General features: G+C 46.7%; 1 protein-coding gene across 1 annotated transcript in view; it reads left to right on the top strand.

Annotated features, from left to right (window-relative positions):
• The window catches only part of LOC306916729 (uncharacterized protein), a 52,480-nt gene that overhangs the window by 14,206 nt on the left and 21,137 nt on the right, over positions 1-17,137 (top strand). The window contains exons 7-12 of the mRNA XM_079494747.1: positions 811-924; positions 2,174-2,287; positions 3,537-3,650; positions 11,156-11,269; positions 13,865-13,981; positions 16,872-16,988. Coding sequence (XP_079350873.1) covers positions 811-924; positions 2,174-2,287; positions 3,537-3,650; positions 11,156-11,269; positions 13,865-13,981; positions 16,872-16,988 — 690 coding nt within the window. The remainder of the gene's footprint in view (positions 1-810; positions 925-2,173; positions 2,288-3,536; positions 3,651-11,155; positions 11,270-13,864; positions 13,982-16,871; positions 16,989-17,137) is intronic.

The following is a 17,137-nucleotide window of genomic DNA, read 5'->3' as shown; positions in this document are numbered from 1 at the left end:
TGGGGAGAGAGTATGTTTAGCACTCCGTCCGTGTGTCCGACTGTCCGTGTGTGTGTGTCCATGTGTCCGTGTGTCCGTCCGCTAATCTCTGGCACCGTTAACCCAGTCGATGCCAAACTTTGCGCACACACTCCCTTGATGCCAACGATGAACCTCTATGCCAAATTCTCCAGAACGGCCTGTTATAGCACCACCAGGAGGCCGACTTTTGTAAAACTTTTATTTTTATTTTACTCCTCCATATTTTGTCTAAAAATCCTGCAAATCGTTACACACTATCTCTATAGTCATGTGCTCAAGACAGATCTGTCTGATATTTCATATTGCATCCTAATTGGCTAACATTGGCTTTCAAAATTTGCAGGATTGGCCCATTTTTAACAAAAAGCCTCAAATCATGAACGCAGCGTGCAATTTAGGTGAAATCTTTCACAAACGTTCCTACTAGGCTGAGTAATATATCCCACCCTTTTCACATTGGCCTGTTATAGCGCCACCAACAGGTGGATTTTTGCAAAACACATTTTTGTAAAAAACAAATGCCTCAAGTCATCCAATTGCCATCCAAGGCGTAAGAAGAAATGGCACCTTTTTCACATTGGCCTATTATCGCGCCACGAGGAGGCCACTACCTGACCTGCCCTAGTGGAGACCTGTGCCCAGAGGGGCACTTTATCTAGTTTATCCTGTTCATATTTTCTGCTGTTTTTCTTGTTGCTGCTATGAATCCCAATTCTTATACTTGTATAATGTGATGTGAAAATATGGAATCTTGAAATATCCATTCACATGATAATTGTATGATTCCAGAAGTGTCCACCACAGAGCAGAGTCTCCAACACCCAGCCTTCTGTCTGTGAAGAGTGACAAGTCTATGGGAAACCCTATTAACTTCACTAATGAACCTGGACCTCCACAGGCTAAGTATGTGAATTATCCTGTACAATATACAACAATAAAACAAACAAACAAACAAACAATGTCATTTCACAGCTAAACAGTACATTAAGGATGTTTTTGACAGAATATTGATTGATATTTGATCCACACTTTGTACTCTGGTTTTGCAAGTCGACCTGTTGCGCCAGACTGAAATATGCTGATGGATTGTACGTAACGTTGCCGTCAGACACAACCCAGCTACGCATCTTAATTTCTCAACTGTTGAGGATCGCTAGGGGGCGCTAGCCCCTCCAATGCATGGCTTTCTGGAACATGTCATGTGGCAACCAAGTATATGGACTTTAATGTTTGTTTATTAGAGACTATTATCAATAACCTGTTGCCAGTGTTGGGCCAGCCAAATGTAGCTTAACTTGCCCAACACTGGTTTTAATTAATTGTCTCCACCAGGCCGACGACATGGGGAGAGAGTATGTTTAGCACTCCGTCCGTGTGTCCGACTGTCCGTGTGTGTGTGTCCATGTGTCCGTGTGTCCGTCCGCTAATCTCCGGCACCGTTAACCCAGTCGATGCCAAACTTTGCGCACACACTCCCTTGATGCCAACGATGAACCTCTATGCCAAATTCTCCAGAACGGCCTGTTATAGCACCACCAGGAGGCCGACTTTTGTAAAACTTTTATTTTTATTTTACTCCTCCATATTTTGTCTAAAAATCCTGCAAATCGTTACACACTATCTCTATAGTCATGTGCTCAAGACAGATCTGTCTGATATTTCATATTGCATCCTAATTGGCTAACATTGGCTTTCAAAATTTGCAGGATTGGCCCATTTTTAACAAAAAGCCTCAAATCATGAACGCAGCGTGCAATTTAGGTGAAATCTTTCACAAACGTTCCTACTAGGCTGAGTAATATATCCCACCCTTTTCACATTGGCCTGTTATAGCGCCACCAACAGGTGGATTTTTGCAAAACACATTTTTGTAAAAAACAAATGCCTCAAGTCATCCAATTGCCATCCAAGGCGTAAGAAGAAATGGCACCTTTTTCACATTGGCCTATTATCGCGCCACGAGGAGGCCACTACCTGACCTGCCCTAGTGGAGACCTGTGCCCAGAGGGGCACTTTATCTAGTTTATCCTGTTCATATTTTCTGCTGTTTTTCTTGTTGCTGCTATGAATCCCAATTCTTATACTTGTATAATGTGATGTGAAAATATGGAATCTTGAAATATCCATTCACATGATAATTGTATGATTCCAGAAGTGTCCACCACAGAGCAGAGTCTCCAACACCCAGCCTTCTGTCTGTGAAGAGTGACAAGTCTATGGGAAACCCTATTAACTTCACTAATGAACCTGGACCTCCACAGGCTAAGTATGTGAATTATCCTGTACAATATACAACAATAAAACAAACAAACAAACAAACAATGTCATTTCACAGCTAAACAGTACATTAAGGATGTTTTTGACAGAATATTGATTGATATTTGATCCACACTTTGTACTCTGGTTTTGCAAGTCGACCTGTTGCGCCAGACTGAAATATGCTGATGGATTGTACGTAACGTTGCCGTCAGACACAACCCAGCTACGCATCTTAATTTCTCAACTGTTGAGGATCGCTAGGGGGCGCTAGCCCCTCCAATGCATGGCTTTCTGGAACATGTCATGTGGCAACCAAGTATATGGACTTTAATGTTTGTTTATTAGAGACTATTATCAATAACCTGTTGCCAGTGTTGGGCCAGCCAAATGTAGCTTAACTTGCCCAACACTGGTTTTAATTAATTGTCTCCACCAGGCCGACGACATGGGGAGAGAGTATGTTTAGCACTCCGTCCGTGTGTCCGACTGTCCGTGTGTGTGTGTCCATGTGTCCGTGTGTCCGTCCGCTAATCTCCGGCACCGTTAACCCAGTCGATGCCAAACTTTGCGCACACACTCCCTTGATGCCAACGATGAACCTCTATGCCAAATTCTCCAGAACGGCCTGTTATAGCACCACCAGGAGGCCGACTTTTGTAAAACTTTTATTTTTATTTTACTCCTCCATATTTTGTCTAAAAATCCTGCAAATCGTTACACACTATCTCTATAGTCATGTGCTCAAGACAGATCTGTCTGATATTTCATATTGCATCCTAATTGGCTAACATTGGCTTTCAAAATTTGCAGGATTGGCCCATTTTTAACAAAAAGCCTCAAATCATGAACGCAGCGTGCAATTTAGGTGAAATCTTTCACAAACGTTCCTACTAGGCTGAGTAATATATCCCACCCTTTTCACATTGGCCTGTTATAGCGCCACCAACAGGTGGATTTTTGCAAAACACATTTTTGTAAAAAACAAATGCCTCAAGTCATCCAATTGCCATCCAAGGCGTAAGAAGAAATGGCACCTTTTTCACATTGGCCTATTATAGCGCCACGAGGAGGCCACTGCCTGACCTGCCCTAGTGGAGACCTGTGCCCAGAGGGGCACTTTATCTAGTTTATCCTGTTCATATTTTCTGCTGTTTTTCTTGTTGCTGCTATGAATCCCAATTCTTATACTTGTATAATGTGATGTGAAAATATGGAATCTTGAAATATCCATTCACATGATAATTGTATGATTCCAGAAGTGTCCACCACAGAGCAGAGTCTCCAACACCCAGCCTTCTGTCTGTGAAGAGTGACAAGTCTATGGGAAACCCTATTAACTTCACTAATGAACCTGGACCTCCACAGGCTAAGTATGTGAATTCTCCTGTACAATATACAACAATAAAACAAACAAACAAAGAAACAATGTCATTTCACAACTAAACAGTACATTAAGGATGTTTTTGACAGAATATTGATTGATATTTGATCCACACTTTGTACTCTGGTTTTGCAAGTCGACCTGTTGCGCCAGACTGAAATATGCTGATGGATTGTACGTAACGTTGCCGTCAGACACAACCCAGCTACGCATCTTAATTTCTCAACTGTTGAGGATCGCTAGGGGGCGCTAGCCCCTCCAATGCATGGCTTTCTGGAACATGTCATGTGGCAACCAAGTCTATGGACTTTAATGTTTGTTTATTAGAGACTATTATCAATAACCTGTTGCCAGTGTTGGGCCAGCCAAATGTAGCTTAACTTGCCCAACACTGGTTTTAATTAATTGTCTCCACCAGGCCGAAGGCATGGGGAGAGAGTATGTTTAGCACTCCGTCCGTGTGTCCGACTGTCCGTGTGTGTGTGTCCATGTGTCCGTGTGGCCGTCCGCTAATCTCTGGCACCATTAACCCAGTCGATGCCAAACTTTGCGCACACACTCCCTTGATGCCAACGATGAACCTCTATGCCAAATTCTCCAGAACGGCCTGTTATAGCACCACCAGGAGGCCGACTTTTGTAAAACTTTTATTTTTATTTTACTCCTCCATATTTTGTCTAAAAATCCTGCAAATCGTTACACACTATCTCTATAGTCATGTGCTCAAGACAGATCTGTCTGATATTTCATATTGCATCCTAATTGGCTAACATTGGCTTTCAAAATTTGCAGGATTGGCCCATTTTTAACAAAAAGCCTCAAATCATGAACGCAGCGTGCAATTTAGGTGAAATCTTTCACAAACGTTCCTACTAGGCTGAGTAATATATCCCACCCTTTTCACATTGGCCTGTTATAGCGCCACCAACAGGTGGATTTTTGCAAAACACATTTTTGTAAAAAGCAAATGCCTCAAGTCATCCAATTGCCATCCAAGGCGTAAGAAGAAATGGCACTTTTTTCACATTGGCCTATTATAGCGCCACGAGGAGGCCACTACCTGACCTGCCCTAGTGAGACCTGTGCCCAGAGGGGCACTTTATCTAGTTTCAGACATGCAAAAGTGTAGCTTTTCGGCGAAAATCGCCGTTTTTATTCCAAATAAGGGACCTGTGTGATTCATGCAAATCCGTTAAAAAAAATGCTTGGGGGGGGTGAGGGGGTCTGTGGGTGTGGGTGGAGCCCGAGCCCGCTGCCCAGAGCATTCTCTGACGGACTCACGAGACACGAACTGTAATGATTATGAACGATATTCTGCTTGTATCTGGGCGGCATCATGATCATGATGTGCGCCACCGCTGGCCGCTCCGCGAAAAAAAACCTGTTTGTGTGGACGCGGGACTCGGCGGGACTCGCCAGTCAATCCCATAGTTTAACTGCAAGTGCAGCTGCTACTAGTTAGCATTAGCAACGTTAGCACCTTGCGTTATACTGTCTGTGGTGTGGACACGCCGGCGTCAGTTTCTCTCGTTGTGTGTGTGTGTGTGTGTGTGTGCTCGCGTGTGTGCATACATGCATGCGAGTAAATGAATAAAGCACGTGCACGTGTGTGTGCATGCGTGCGTGCGTGCGTGCGTGTGAGTAAATAAATAAAACGCTTGATACATACAACTTGTAGTCCTACACCCCCCCCCCCCCCAGGGCTTATATATACTAAATAGATATATTAAAAAAGAAAACATGCAGCTCAACTGTTGAATAAGGAGAGGATGTTACTCTTATCTACATGTCTTAAATTGACCAAGGCTAAAATAATGAAGTAAACTGACCCTGTTCCAAAACTATTTGTATTATAATTTATTATTTTGCCAGTGAATATAATTTCTATTTGACATGATGTGAAGAGTGTAACTATAAGGGATTTTGAGATGGGAGTGTTGGACCTGTTTTTAAAAATCACACCTGTGTGAAGTGAGCGGCACTCTTACAGTATCATCATACATCATCCATTCATTGTCATTTTTGTGACAATGAATGTGTAGGACAAAAATAGCCGATATATGACAATTATTCTCCATTCATTGTCAATGGCATTTAGGACAAATCTACACTATAGCTGAATATAGGAGGGGCTAGCACTCCTCAAACTGTTGGAGTAAATGAATTGTTCTTCTATGATTATCAGGAAATTAATGTTAACATCTTGCTCAATACTGACTATAGATTTGTACTGATTTAGTAAATAATCATCTGTCATTTTTGAGTGGTGCAACCACTCTATAGACAGCTACAGTATGTGTGTGGCTGTGGTCCCTGGCTGTGTCCCTGTGTCACTGGGTCTGTCCCTGTGTCCCTGGCTGTGTCCCTGTGTCATTGGGTCTGTCCCTGTGTCATTGGGTCTGTCCCTGTGTCATTGGGTCTGTCCCTGGCTGTGTCCCTGTGTCCCTGGCTGTGTCCCTGGGTCTGACCCTGGCTGTGTCCCTGTGTCCCTGGCTGTGTCCCTGGGTCTGACCCTGGCTGTGTCCCTGTGTCCCTGGGTCTGACCCTGGCTGTGTCCCTGTGTCCCTGGCTGTGTCCCTGTGTCATTGGGTCTATCCCTGGCTGTGTCCCTGTGTCACTGGGTCTGTCCCTGGGTCTGTCCCTGGCTGTGACCCTAGCTGTGTCCCTGGCTGTGTCCCTGTGTCCCTGGCTGTGTCCGAGCACGAACATAGCGTTATAGTGTTTGTTCACCACCAAGTGTCACTGTTGCACAGCCTAACACACAGACACACACAGGCCGGGGAGGAGGGCTAGTACAGTACAGGAAGTAATTAATTTGAACATCTTTCTACATACTGAGAGCAGGGCTGGACTGGCCACAGGTCATACCGGGCATTTTTTTTATGATTATCAGGAAATTAATGTTAACATCTTGCTCAATACTGACTATAGATTTGTACTGATTTAGTAAATAATCATCTGTCATTTTTGAGTGGTGCAACCACTCTATAGACAGCTACAGTATGTGTGTGGCTGTGTCCCTGGGTCTGTCCCTGGCTGTGTCCCTGTGTCACTGGGTCTGTCCCTGTGTCCCTGGCTGTGTCCCTGTGTCACTGGGTCTGTCCCTGTGTCCCTGGCTGTGTCCCTGTGTCATTGGGTCTGTCCCTGTGTCATTGGGTCTGTCCCTGTGTCATTGGGTCTGTCCCTGGCTGTGTCCCTGTGTCCCTGGCTGTGTCCCTGGGTCTGACCCTGGCTGTGTCCCTGGCTGTGTCCCTGGGTCTGACCCTGGGTGTGTCCCTGGGTCTGACCCTGGCTGTGTCCCTGTGTCCCTGGCTGTGTCCCTGTGTCATTGGGTCTATCCCTGGCTGTGTCCCTGTGTCACTGGGTCTGTCCCTGGCTGTGACCCTAGCTGTGTCCCTGGCTGTGTCCCTGTGTCCCTGGCTGTGTCCGAGCACGAACATAGCGTTATAGTGTTTGTTCACCACCAAGTGTCACTGTTGCACAGCCTAACACACAGACACACACAGGCCGGGGAGGAGGGCTAGTACAGTACAGGAAGTAATTAATTTTTTTTTTTTTTTTAAAGATCAGGCCGCCAGTTGATATTAACCTGCGGGCCGCATTAGGTGAAGGTGGGGGCCACATGTGGCCCTCAGGTCGCCAGTTGATATTAACCTGCGGGCCGCATTAGGTGAAGGTGGGGGCCACATGTGGCCCTCAGGCCGCCAGTTGATATTAACCTGCGGGCCGCATAAGGTGAAGGTGGGGGCCACATGTGGGGGCCCAGTGTGGAGGGATGGTATGACAGACTGACTGGTATAAACAGTGCCCCCAGTGGGGAGGGATGGTATGACAGACTGAATGGTATAAACAGCGCCCCCAGTGGGGAGGGATGGTATGACAGACTGACTGGTATAAACAGCACCCCCGGTGTAGAGGGATGGTATGACAGACTGGTATAAACAGCGCCCCCAGTGGGGAGGGATGGTATGACAGGCTGGTATAAACAGTGCCCCCAGTGGGGAGGGATGGTATGACAGACTGACTGGTATAAACAGTGCCCCCAGTGGGGAGGGATGCTATGACAGAGAGACTGGTATAAACAGCGTCCCCAGTGGGGAGGGATGGTATACCCCCAGTGTAGAGGGATGGTATAAACAGCGCCCCCAGTGGGGAGGGATGGTATGACAGACTGACTGGTATAAACAGCGCCCCCAGTGGGGAGGGATGGTATGACAGAGAGACTGGTATAAACAGCGCCCCCAGTGGGGAGGGATGGTATGACAGACTGACTGGTATAAACAGTGCTCCCAGTGGGGAGGGATGGTATGACAGACTGGTATAAACAGCGTCCCCAGTGGGGAGGGATGGTATAAACAGCACCCCCAGTGTAGAGGGATGGTATAAACGGCTCCCCCAGTGTAGAGGGATGGTATAAACAGCGCCCCCAGTGTAGAGGGATGGTATAAACATCCCTCAACTGTAGGCTGGGGGAACTATCGTTCTTTGAACGCGTTCGGGTACAACACTGCTTATATAACTGAAATAGCTGTGGTCAATGTTTACAGCTGAATGTTTAGGTTTAACTTTATAAGCTTTTTGCTTGTTTTCAGCTAAGAATAATCACGTTTGAGTAGAACTTCCTAGACTATGAAATTGCCAAGCCTGATATGATTCTCTATAAATCCTGTTGATCCTAGATCAGAACTGCAGCATCACTCCCGATCTTCCACCGTAGTCTGAAAACCCACCTTTTCCATAGCACTTACCCTACCTTAGACAGCACTTCTTTTTTTTTTTTTTTTTTTAAGATCAGGCCGCCAGTTGATATTAACCTGCGGGCCGCATTAGGTGAAGGTGGGGGCCACATGTGGCCCTCAGGTCGCCAGTTGATATTAACCTGCGGGCCGCATTAGGTGAAGGTGGGGGCCACATGTGGCCCTCAGGCCGCCAGTTGATATTAACCTGCGGGCCGCATAAGGTGAAGGTGGGGGCCACATGTGGGGGCCCAGTGTGGAGGGATGGTATGACAGACTGACTGGTATAAACAGTGCCCCCAGTGGGGAGGGATGGTATGACAGACTGAATGGTATAAACAGCGCCCCCAGTGGGGAGGGATGGTATGACAGACTGACTGGTATAAACAGCACCCCCGGTGTAGAGGGATGGTATGACAGACTGGTATAAACAGCGCCCCCAGTGGGGAGGGATGGTATGACAGGCTGGTATAAACAGTGCCCCCAGTGGGGAGGGATGGTATGACAGACTGACTGGTATAAACAGTGCCCCCAGTGGGGAGGGATGCTATGACAGAGAGACTGGTATAAACAGCGTCCCCAGTGGGGAGGGATGGTATACCCCCAGTGTAGAGGGATGGTATAAACAGCGCCCCCAGTGGGGAGGGATGGTATGACAGACTGACTGGTATAAACAGCGCCCCCAGTGGGGAGGGATGGTATGACAGAGAGACTGGTATAAACAGCGCCCCCAGTGGGGAGGGATGGTATGACAGACTGACTGGTATAAACAGTGCTCCCAGTGGGGAGGGATGGTATGACAGACTGGTATAAACAGCGTCCCCAGTGGGGAGGGATGGTATAAACAGCACCCCCAGTGTAGAGGGATGGTATAAACGGCTCCCCCAGTGTAGAGGGATGGTATAAACAGCGCCCCCAGTGTAGAGGGATGGTATAAACATCCCTCAACTGTAGGCTGGGGGAACTATCGTTCTTTGAACGCGTTCGGGTACAACACTGCTTATATAACTGAAATAGCTGTGGTCAATGTTTACAGCTGAATGTTTAGGTTTAACTTTATAAGCTTTTTGCTTGTTTTCAGCTAAGAATAATCACGTTCCTAGACTATGAAATTGCCAAGCCTGATATGATTCTCTATAAATCCTGTTGATCCTAGATCAGAACTGCAGCATCACTCCCGATCTTCCACCGTAGTCTGAAAACCCACCTTTTCCATAGCACTTACCCTACCTTAGACAGCACTTCTTTTTTTTTTTTTTTTTTTAAGATCAGGCCGCCAGTTGATATTAACCTGCGGGCCGCATTAGGTGAAGGTGGGGGCCACATGTGGCCCTCAGGTCGCCAGTTGATATTAACCTGCGGGCCGCATTAGGTGAAGGTGGGGGCCACATGTGGCCCTCAGGCCGCCAGTTGATATTAACCTGCGGGCCGCATAAGGTGAAGGTGGGGGCCACATGTGGGGGCCCAGTGTGGAGGGATGGTATGACAGACTGACTGGTATAAACAGTGCCCCCAGTGGGGAGGGATGGTATGACAGACTGAATGGTATAAACAGCGCCCCCAGTGGGGAGGGATGGTATGACAGACTGACTGGTATAAACAGCACCCCCGGTGTAGAGGGATGGTATGACAGACTGGTATAAACAGCGCCCCCAGTGGGGAGGGATGGTATGACAGGCTGGTATAAACAGTGCCCCCAGTGGGGAGGGATGGTATGACAGACTGACTGGTATAAACAGTGCCCCCAGTGGGGAGGGATGCTATGACAGAGAGACTGGTATAAACAGCGTCCCCAGTGGGGAGGGATGGTATAAACAGCGCCCCCAGTGGGGAGGGATGGTATGACAGACTGACTGGTATAAACAGCGCCCCCAGTGGGGAGGGATGGTATGACAGAGAGACTGGTATAAACAGCGCCCCCAGTGGGGAGGGATGGTATGACAGACTGACTGGTATAAACAGTGCTCCCAGTGGGGAGGGATGGTATGACAGACTGGTATAAACAGCGTCCCCAGTGGGGAGGGATGGTATAAACAGCACCCCCAGTGTAGAGGGATGGTATAAACAGCTCCCCCAGTGTAGAGGGATGGTATAAACAGCGCCCCCAGTGTAGAGGGATGGTATAAACATCCCTCAACTGTAGGCTGGGGGAACTATCGTTCTTTGAACGCGTTCGGGTACAACACTGCTTATATAACTGAAATAGCTGTGGTCAATGTTTACAGCTGAATGTTTAGGTTTAACTTTATAAGCTTTTTGCTTGTTTTCAGCTAAGAATAATCACGTTTGAGTAGAACTTCCTAGACTATGAAATTGCCAAGCCTGATATGATTCTCTATAAATCCTGTTGATCCTAGATCAGAACTGCAGCATCACTCCCGATCTTCCACCGTAGTCTGAAAACCCACCTTTTCCATAGCACTTACCCTACCTTAGACAGCACTTCTTAGACTTAGATAGCATTTGAAACAGACTTATAGCCATGTAGACAGCACAATAAGTGCATTGTATGTAATCCTAGCACTTCATAGTATATATGTACAGCATAGTATAGCATATATGTATAGTTTATATGTATAGTGTCATTATATAGATATGTTCTAGTTATGTTCTTAGCTTACGCATGTTTCTTGATAAACTGCATTTTACATATGTGATGTATTCCCATGCTTTTTGTTCTTGCTTAATGTAAATCGCTCTGGATTAAGAGGGTCTGATAAATGACTACATTGTAAATTGTATCCTCTCTTTGTAACAGGGTTAATCATCACAGAGCAGAGTCTCCTGTACCCAGCTGTGTCTCCATGAAGAGTGACTCGTCCATGCATGGACTTATTGACGTCAAAGATGGACACCACTCTACTCATCAAAGGTTTGAATTTGAATTGACCAGGATGATTGAAACATGAACTCCTTTACAACCAACAGCTCCATCTGGTGTCTGAATTGTATACTCCAAGTCAAATCAAATCAAACTTTATTTCTATTCACCTTTTTCATATTGCCCATAAGTCTTTGCGTTTGTGTGTGCATAAGTTCCTCTTGCTGTGTTGCCAGTTTTGCAAGAGAAACAAGTGACCAGGTCTATGAAAACAACCACAAATGAAAATAGCTGATCTACAAGCTCACAGCAACACATTGTGAGGTTGTACATCTGTTATTTAAAAAAAACATTGAGAATAAATCAAAATATTTTGAATATTCTTTAAACATTTTAATAAAAAAGGCACAAAATATGTTCAGATGGATGTCCGTGGACAATTACATATTAATCTGGGGTTCCTTGATGTGAAGAAATGTGGAAGCAAGCCCAAATATACTACTGTACACTTTAGAATCAAGCCCAAAAAAAACATCAGCCAGCAACTACCAATAGTTTATCTGCAAGGGACTTTACAGAAAAAAAGTCAAAGGTTGCTTATAATAAGCAGACATGGCAACGCGGCCTGAAGGAAGCAAAGCACACACACAAGGAGCCCCAGTACCTTGGCTGGGAAAAACGTGGACTGGACTGAGCAGATCTAATGGGGAGGGGCAGACATGGTGTAATGTTCACGTTTTATAGTGCCGGTGAGAAGGCGGGCAGCTGCGTTCTGCACTAGCTGTAAACGCCTGAGTGACGCCTGGTCGATGCCAATATACAAAGAGTTGCAATAATCTATTCTTGATGAAATCAAAGCATGGATAACCATCTCCAGCTGTTTTTAGGTGGAGGTAGGATTTGACCGTGGCGATGATTGGAAGAAGAGAGTTTTAACGACGGAGCTGATTTGTTTATTACGTTTAAAATCAAAAATAAAACCAAGAGGGGGACAGTGGCACAGTCGGTAGTGTTGTCGCCTCACAGCTGGTGGCGTGTTCTCTCCTCTGCGTCATCAGTGCCCATACCCGAGGCGGGGTTGGCGAAAGGGCCTTTCTGTGTGGAGTTTGTATGTTCTCCCCGTGTCCCCTAGGGTAGGTACCCTCACATGTTCTCCCCGTGTCCTTTAGGGTAGGTACCCTCACATGTTCTCCCCGTGTCCCCTAGGGTAGGTACCCTCACATGTTCTCCCCGTGTCCCCTCGGGTAGGTACCCTCACATTTCCTCCCGTGTCCCCAAGGGTAGGTACCCTCACATGTTCTCCCCGTGTCACCTAGGGTAGGTACCCTCACATGTTCTCCCCGTGTCCCCTAGGGTAGGTACCCTCACATGTTCTCCCCCTGTCCCCTAGGGTAAGTACCCTCACATGTTCTCCCCGTGTCCCCTAGGGTATAGTACCCTCACATGTTCTCCCCGTGTCCCCTAGGGTATAGTACCCTCACATGTTCTCCCCGTGTCCCCTAGTGTAGGTACCCTCACATGTTCTCCCCGTGTCCCCTAGGGTAGGTACCCTCACATGTTCTCCCCGTGTCCCCTAGGGTAGGTATCCTCAAATGTTCTCCCCGTGTCCCCTAGGGTATAGTACCCTCACATGTTCTCCCCGTGTCCCCTAGGGTAAGTACCCTCACATGTTCTCCCCGTGTCCCCTAGGGTAGGTACCCTCACATGTTCTCCCCGTGTCCCCTAGTGTAGGTACCCTCACATGTTCTCCCCGTGTCCCCTAGGGTAGGTACCCTCACATGTTCTCCCCGTGTCCCCTAGGGTAGGTACCCTCACATGTTCTCCCGTGTCCCCTAGGGTACGTACCCTCACATGTTCTCTCCGTGTCCCCTAGGGTAGGTACCCTCACATGTTCTCCCCGTGTCCCCTAGGGTAGGTACCCTCACATGTTCTCCCTGAGTCCCCTAGGGTAGGTACCCTCACATGTTCTCCCTGATTCCCCTAGGGTAGGTACCCTCACATGTTCTCCCCGTCTCCCCTAGGGTAGGTACCCTCACATGTTCTCCCTGAGTCCCCTAGGGTAGGTACCCTCACATGTTCTCCCTGTGTCCCCTAGGGTAGGTACCCTTACATGTTTTCCCTGAGTCCCCTAGGGTAGGTACCCTCACATGTTCTCCCTGAGTCCCCTAGGGTAGGTACCCTCACATGTTCTCCCTGAGTCCCCTAGGGTAGGTACCCTCACATGTTCTCCCTGTGTCCCCTAGGGTAGGTACCCTTACATGTTCTCCCCGTGTCCCCTAGGGTAGGTACCCTTACATGTTCTCCCCGTGTCCCTTAGGGTAGGTACCCTCACAAAAAACATGCAGTAATCCTGGTCGGAATGTGTTAAGGAGATAACTGTTACAATTGCTCAATGCAACAGACACCTTTTAACCCATTCAGGATTCTAAAAACGCCTTCTCAATCCTGACCTATGTTTTAAGTGTTTAGAGAGGCACTGGTCTTTATCTCCTTGGACAAATCATTCCATTGCACTGTTTGTACTACATGGAATACAAGCTACTGTTATGCTAATTACTGTCTGTTATTTACTTAGTATTATTTCTAGTAGTATTATTCACTGTCTCTGTTGTTTATGTATTGTTATTTCTGTCTGTGTGATTCCAGAAGTGTCCACCACAGAGCAGAGTCTCCAACTCCCAGCCTTCTGTCTGTGAAGAGTGACTGGTCTAACCCCTACAGGGGTCCTAACTTCAGTAATGAACCTGGACCTCCTGATACACAGTATGTCAACCCTCCTATAAATATATACAACACTATACATGTATGTATGGTTGTCTCTGCCAGGCTGAATGGTCCAGTCCATGTTTTACACCCTGTCTCTGCCAGGCTGAATGGTCCAGTCCATGTTTTACACCCTGTCTCTGCCAGGCTGAATGGTCCAGTCCATGTTTTCCACCCTGTCTCTGCCAGGCTGAATGGTCCAGTCCATGTTTTACACCCTGTCTCTGCCAGGCTGAATGGTCCAGTCCATGTTTTACACCCTGTCTCTGCCAGGCTGAATGGTCCAGTCCACTCATCTCCATGTTTAATGACTATAAACACCACATACAGTCACTCATCTCCATGTTTAATGACTATAAACACCACATACAGTCACTCATCTCCATGTATAAATGACTATAAACACCAGTCCACTCATCTCCATGTTTAATGACTATAAACACCACATAGTCACTCATCTCCATGTTTAATGACTATAAACAACACATACAGTCACTCATCTCCATGTTTAAATGACTATAAACACCAGTCCACTCATCTCCATGTTTAATGACTATAAACACCACATACAGTCACTCATCTCCATGTTTAAATGACTATAAACACCACATACAGTCACTCATCTCCATGTTTAAATGACTATAAACACCACATACAGTCACTCATCTCCATGTTTAATGACTATAAACACCACATACAGTCACTCATCTCCATGTTTAATGACTATAAACACCACATACAGTCACTCATCTCCATGTTTAATGACTATAATCACCACATACAGTCACTCATCTCCATGTTTAATGACTATAAACACCACATACAGTCACTCATCTCCATGTTTAATGACTATAAACAACACATACAGTCACTCATCTCCATGTTTAAATGACTATAAACACCAGTCCACTCATCTCCATGTTTAATGACTATAAACACCACATACAGTCACTCATCTCCATGTTTAAATGACTATAAACACCACATACAGTCACTCATCTCCATGTTTAAATGACTATAAACACCAGTCCACTCATCTCCATGTTTAATGACTATAAACACCACATAGTCACTCATCTCCATGTTTAACGACTATAAACACCACATACAGTCACTCATCTCCATGTTTAAATGACTATAAACACCACATACAGTCACTCATCTCCATGTTTAATGACTATAAACACCACATACAGTCACTCATCTCCATGTTTAATGACTATAAACACCACATACAGTCACTCATCTCCATGTTTAATGACTATAAACACCACATACAGTCACTCATCTCCATGTTTAATGACTATAAACACCACATACAGTCACTCATCTCCATGTTTAAATGACTATAAACACCAGTCCACTCATCTCCTTTAGGGTAGGTACCCTCACATGCTCTCCCCGTGTCCCCTAGGGTAGGTACCCTCACATGTTCTCCCCGTGTCCCCTAGGGTAGGTACCCTCACATTTCCTCCCGTGTCCCCTAGGGTAGGTACCCTCACATGTTCTCCCCGTGTCACCTAGGGTAGGTACCCTCACATGTTCTCCCCGTGTCCCCTAGGGTAGGTACCCTCACATGTTCTCCCCCTGTCCCCTAGGGTAAGTACCCTCACATGTTCTCCCCGTGTCCCCTAGGGTATAGGTACCCTCACATGTTCTCCCCGTGTCCCCTAGTGTAGGTACCCTCACATGTTCTCCCCGTGTCCCCTAGTGTAGGTACCCTCACATGTTCTCCCCGTGTCCCCTAGGGTAGGTACCCTCACATGTTCTCCCCGTGTCCCCTAGGGTAGGTACCCTCACATGTTCTCCCGTGTCCCCTAGGGTACGTACCCTCACATGTTCTCTCCGTGTCCCCTAGGGTAGGTACCCTCACATGTTCTCCCCGTGTCCCCTAGGGTAGCTACCCTCACATGTTCTCCCCGTGTCCCCTAGGGTAGGTACCCTCACATGTTCTCCCTGAGTCCCCTAGGGTAGGTACTCTCACATGTTCTCCCTGATTCCCCTAGGGTAGGTACCCTCACATGTTCTCCCCGTGTCCCCTAGGGTAGGTACCCTCACATGTTCTCCCTGAGTCCCCTAGGGTAGGTACCCTCACATGTTCTCCCTGTGTCCCCTAGGGTAGGTACCCTTACATGTTCTCCCTGAGTCCCCTAGGGTAGGTACCCTCACATGTTCTCCCTGAGTCCCCTAGGGTAGGTACCCTCACATGTTCTCCCTGATTCCCCTAGGGTAGGTACCCTCACATGTTCTCCCCGTGTCCCCTAGGGTAGGTACCCTCACATGTTCTCCCTGAGTCCCCTAGGGTAGGTACCCTCACATGTTCTCCCTGTGTCCCCTAGGGTAGGTACAATTACATGTTCTCCCTGAGTCCCCTAGGGTAGGTACCCTCACATGTTCTCCCTGAGTCCCCTAGGGTAGGTACCCTCACATGTTCTCCCTGAGTCCCCTAGGGTAGGTACCCTCACATGTTCTCCCTGTGTCCCCTAGGGTAGGTACCCTTACATGTTCTCCCCGTGTCCCCTAGGGTAGGTACCCTTACATGTTCTCCCCGTGTCCCTTAGGGTAGGTACCCTCACAAAAAACATGCAGTAATCCTGGTCGGAATGTGTTAAGGAGATAACTGTTACAATTGCTCAATTCAACAGACACCTTTTAACCCATTCAGGATTCTAAAAACGCCTTCTCAATCCTGACCTAAGTTTTAAGTGTTTAGAGAGGCACTGGTCTTTATCTCCTTGGACAAATCATTCCATTGCACTGTTTGTACTACATGGAATACAAGCTACTGTTATGCTAATTACTGTCTGTTATTTACTTAGTATTATTTCTAGTAGTATTATTCACTGTCTCTGTTGTTTATGTATTGTTATTTCTGTCTGTGTGATTCCAGAAGTGTCCACCACAGAGCAGAGTCTCCAACTCCCAGCCTTCTGTCTGTGAAGAGTGACTGGTCTAACCCCTACAGGGGTCCTAACTTCAGTAATGAACCTGGACCTCCTGATACACAGTATGTCAACCCTCCTATAAATATATACAACACTATACATGTATGTATGGTTGTCTCTGCCAGGCTGAATGGTCCAGTCCATGTTTTACACCCTGTCTCTGCAAGGCTGAATGGTCCAGTCCATGTTTTACACCCTGTCTCTGCCAGGC

This window comes from Electrona antarctica (assembly GCF_951216825.1).
Source record: "Electrona antarctica genome assembly, chromosome: 23".
Taxonomy (NCBI): Eukaryota; Metazoa; Chordata; class Actinopteri; order Myctophiformes; family Myctophidae; genus Electrona; species Electrona antarctica.
This window is presented reverse-complemented; position numbering and strand designations above follow the sequence as displayed.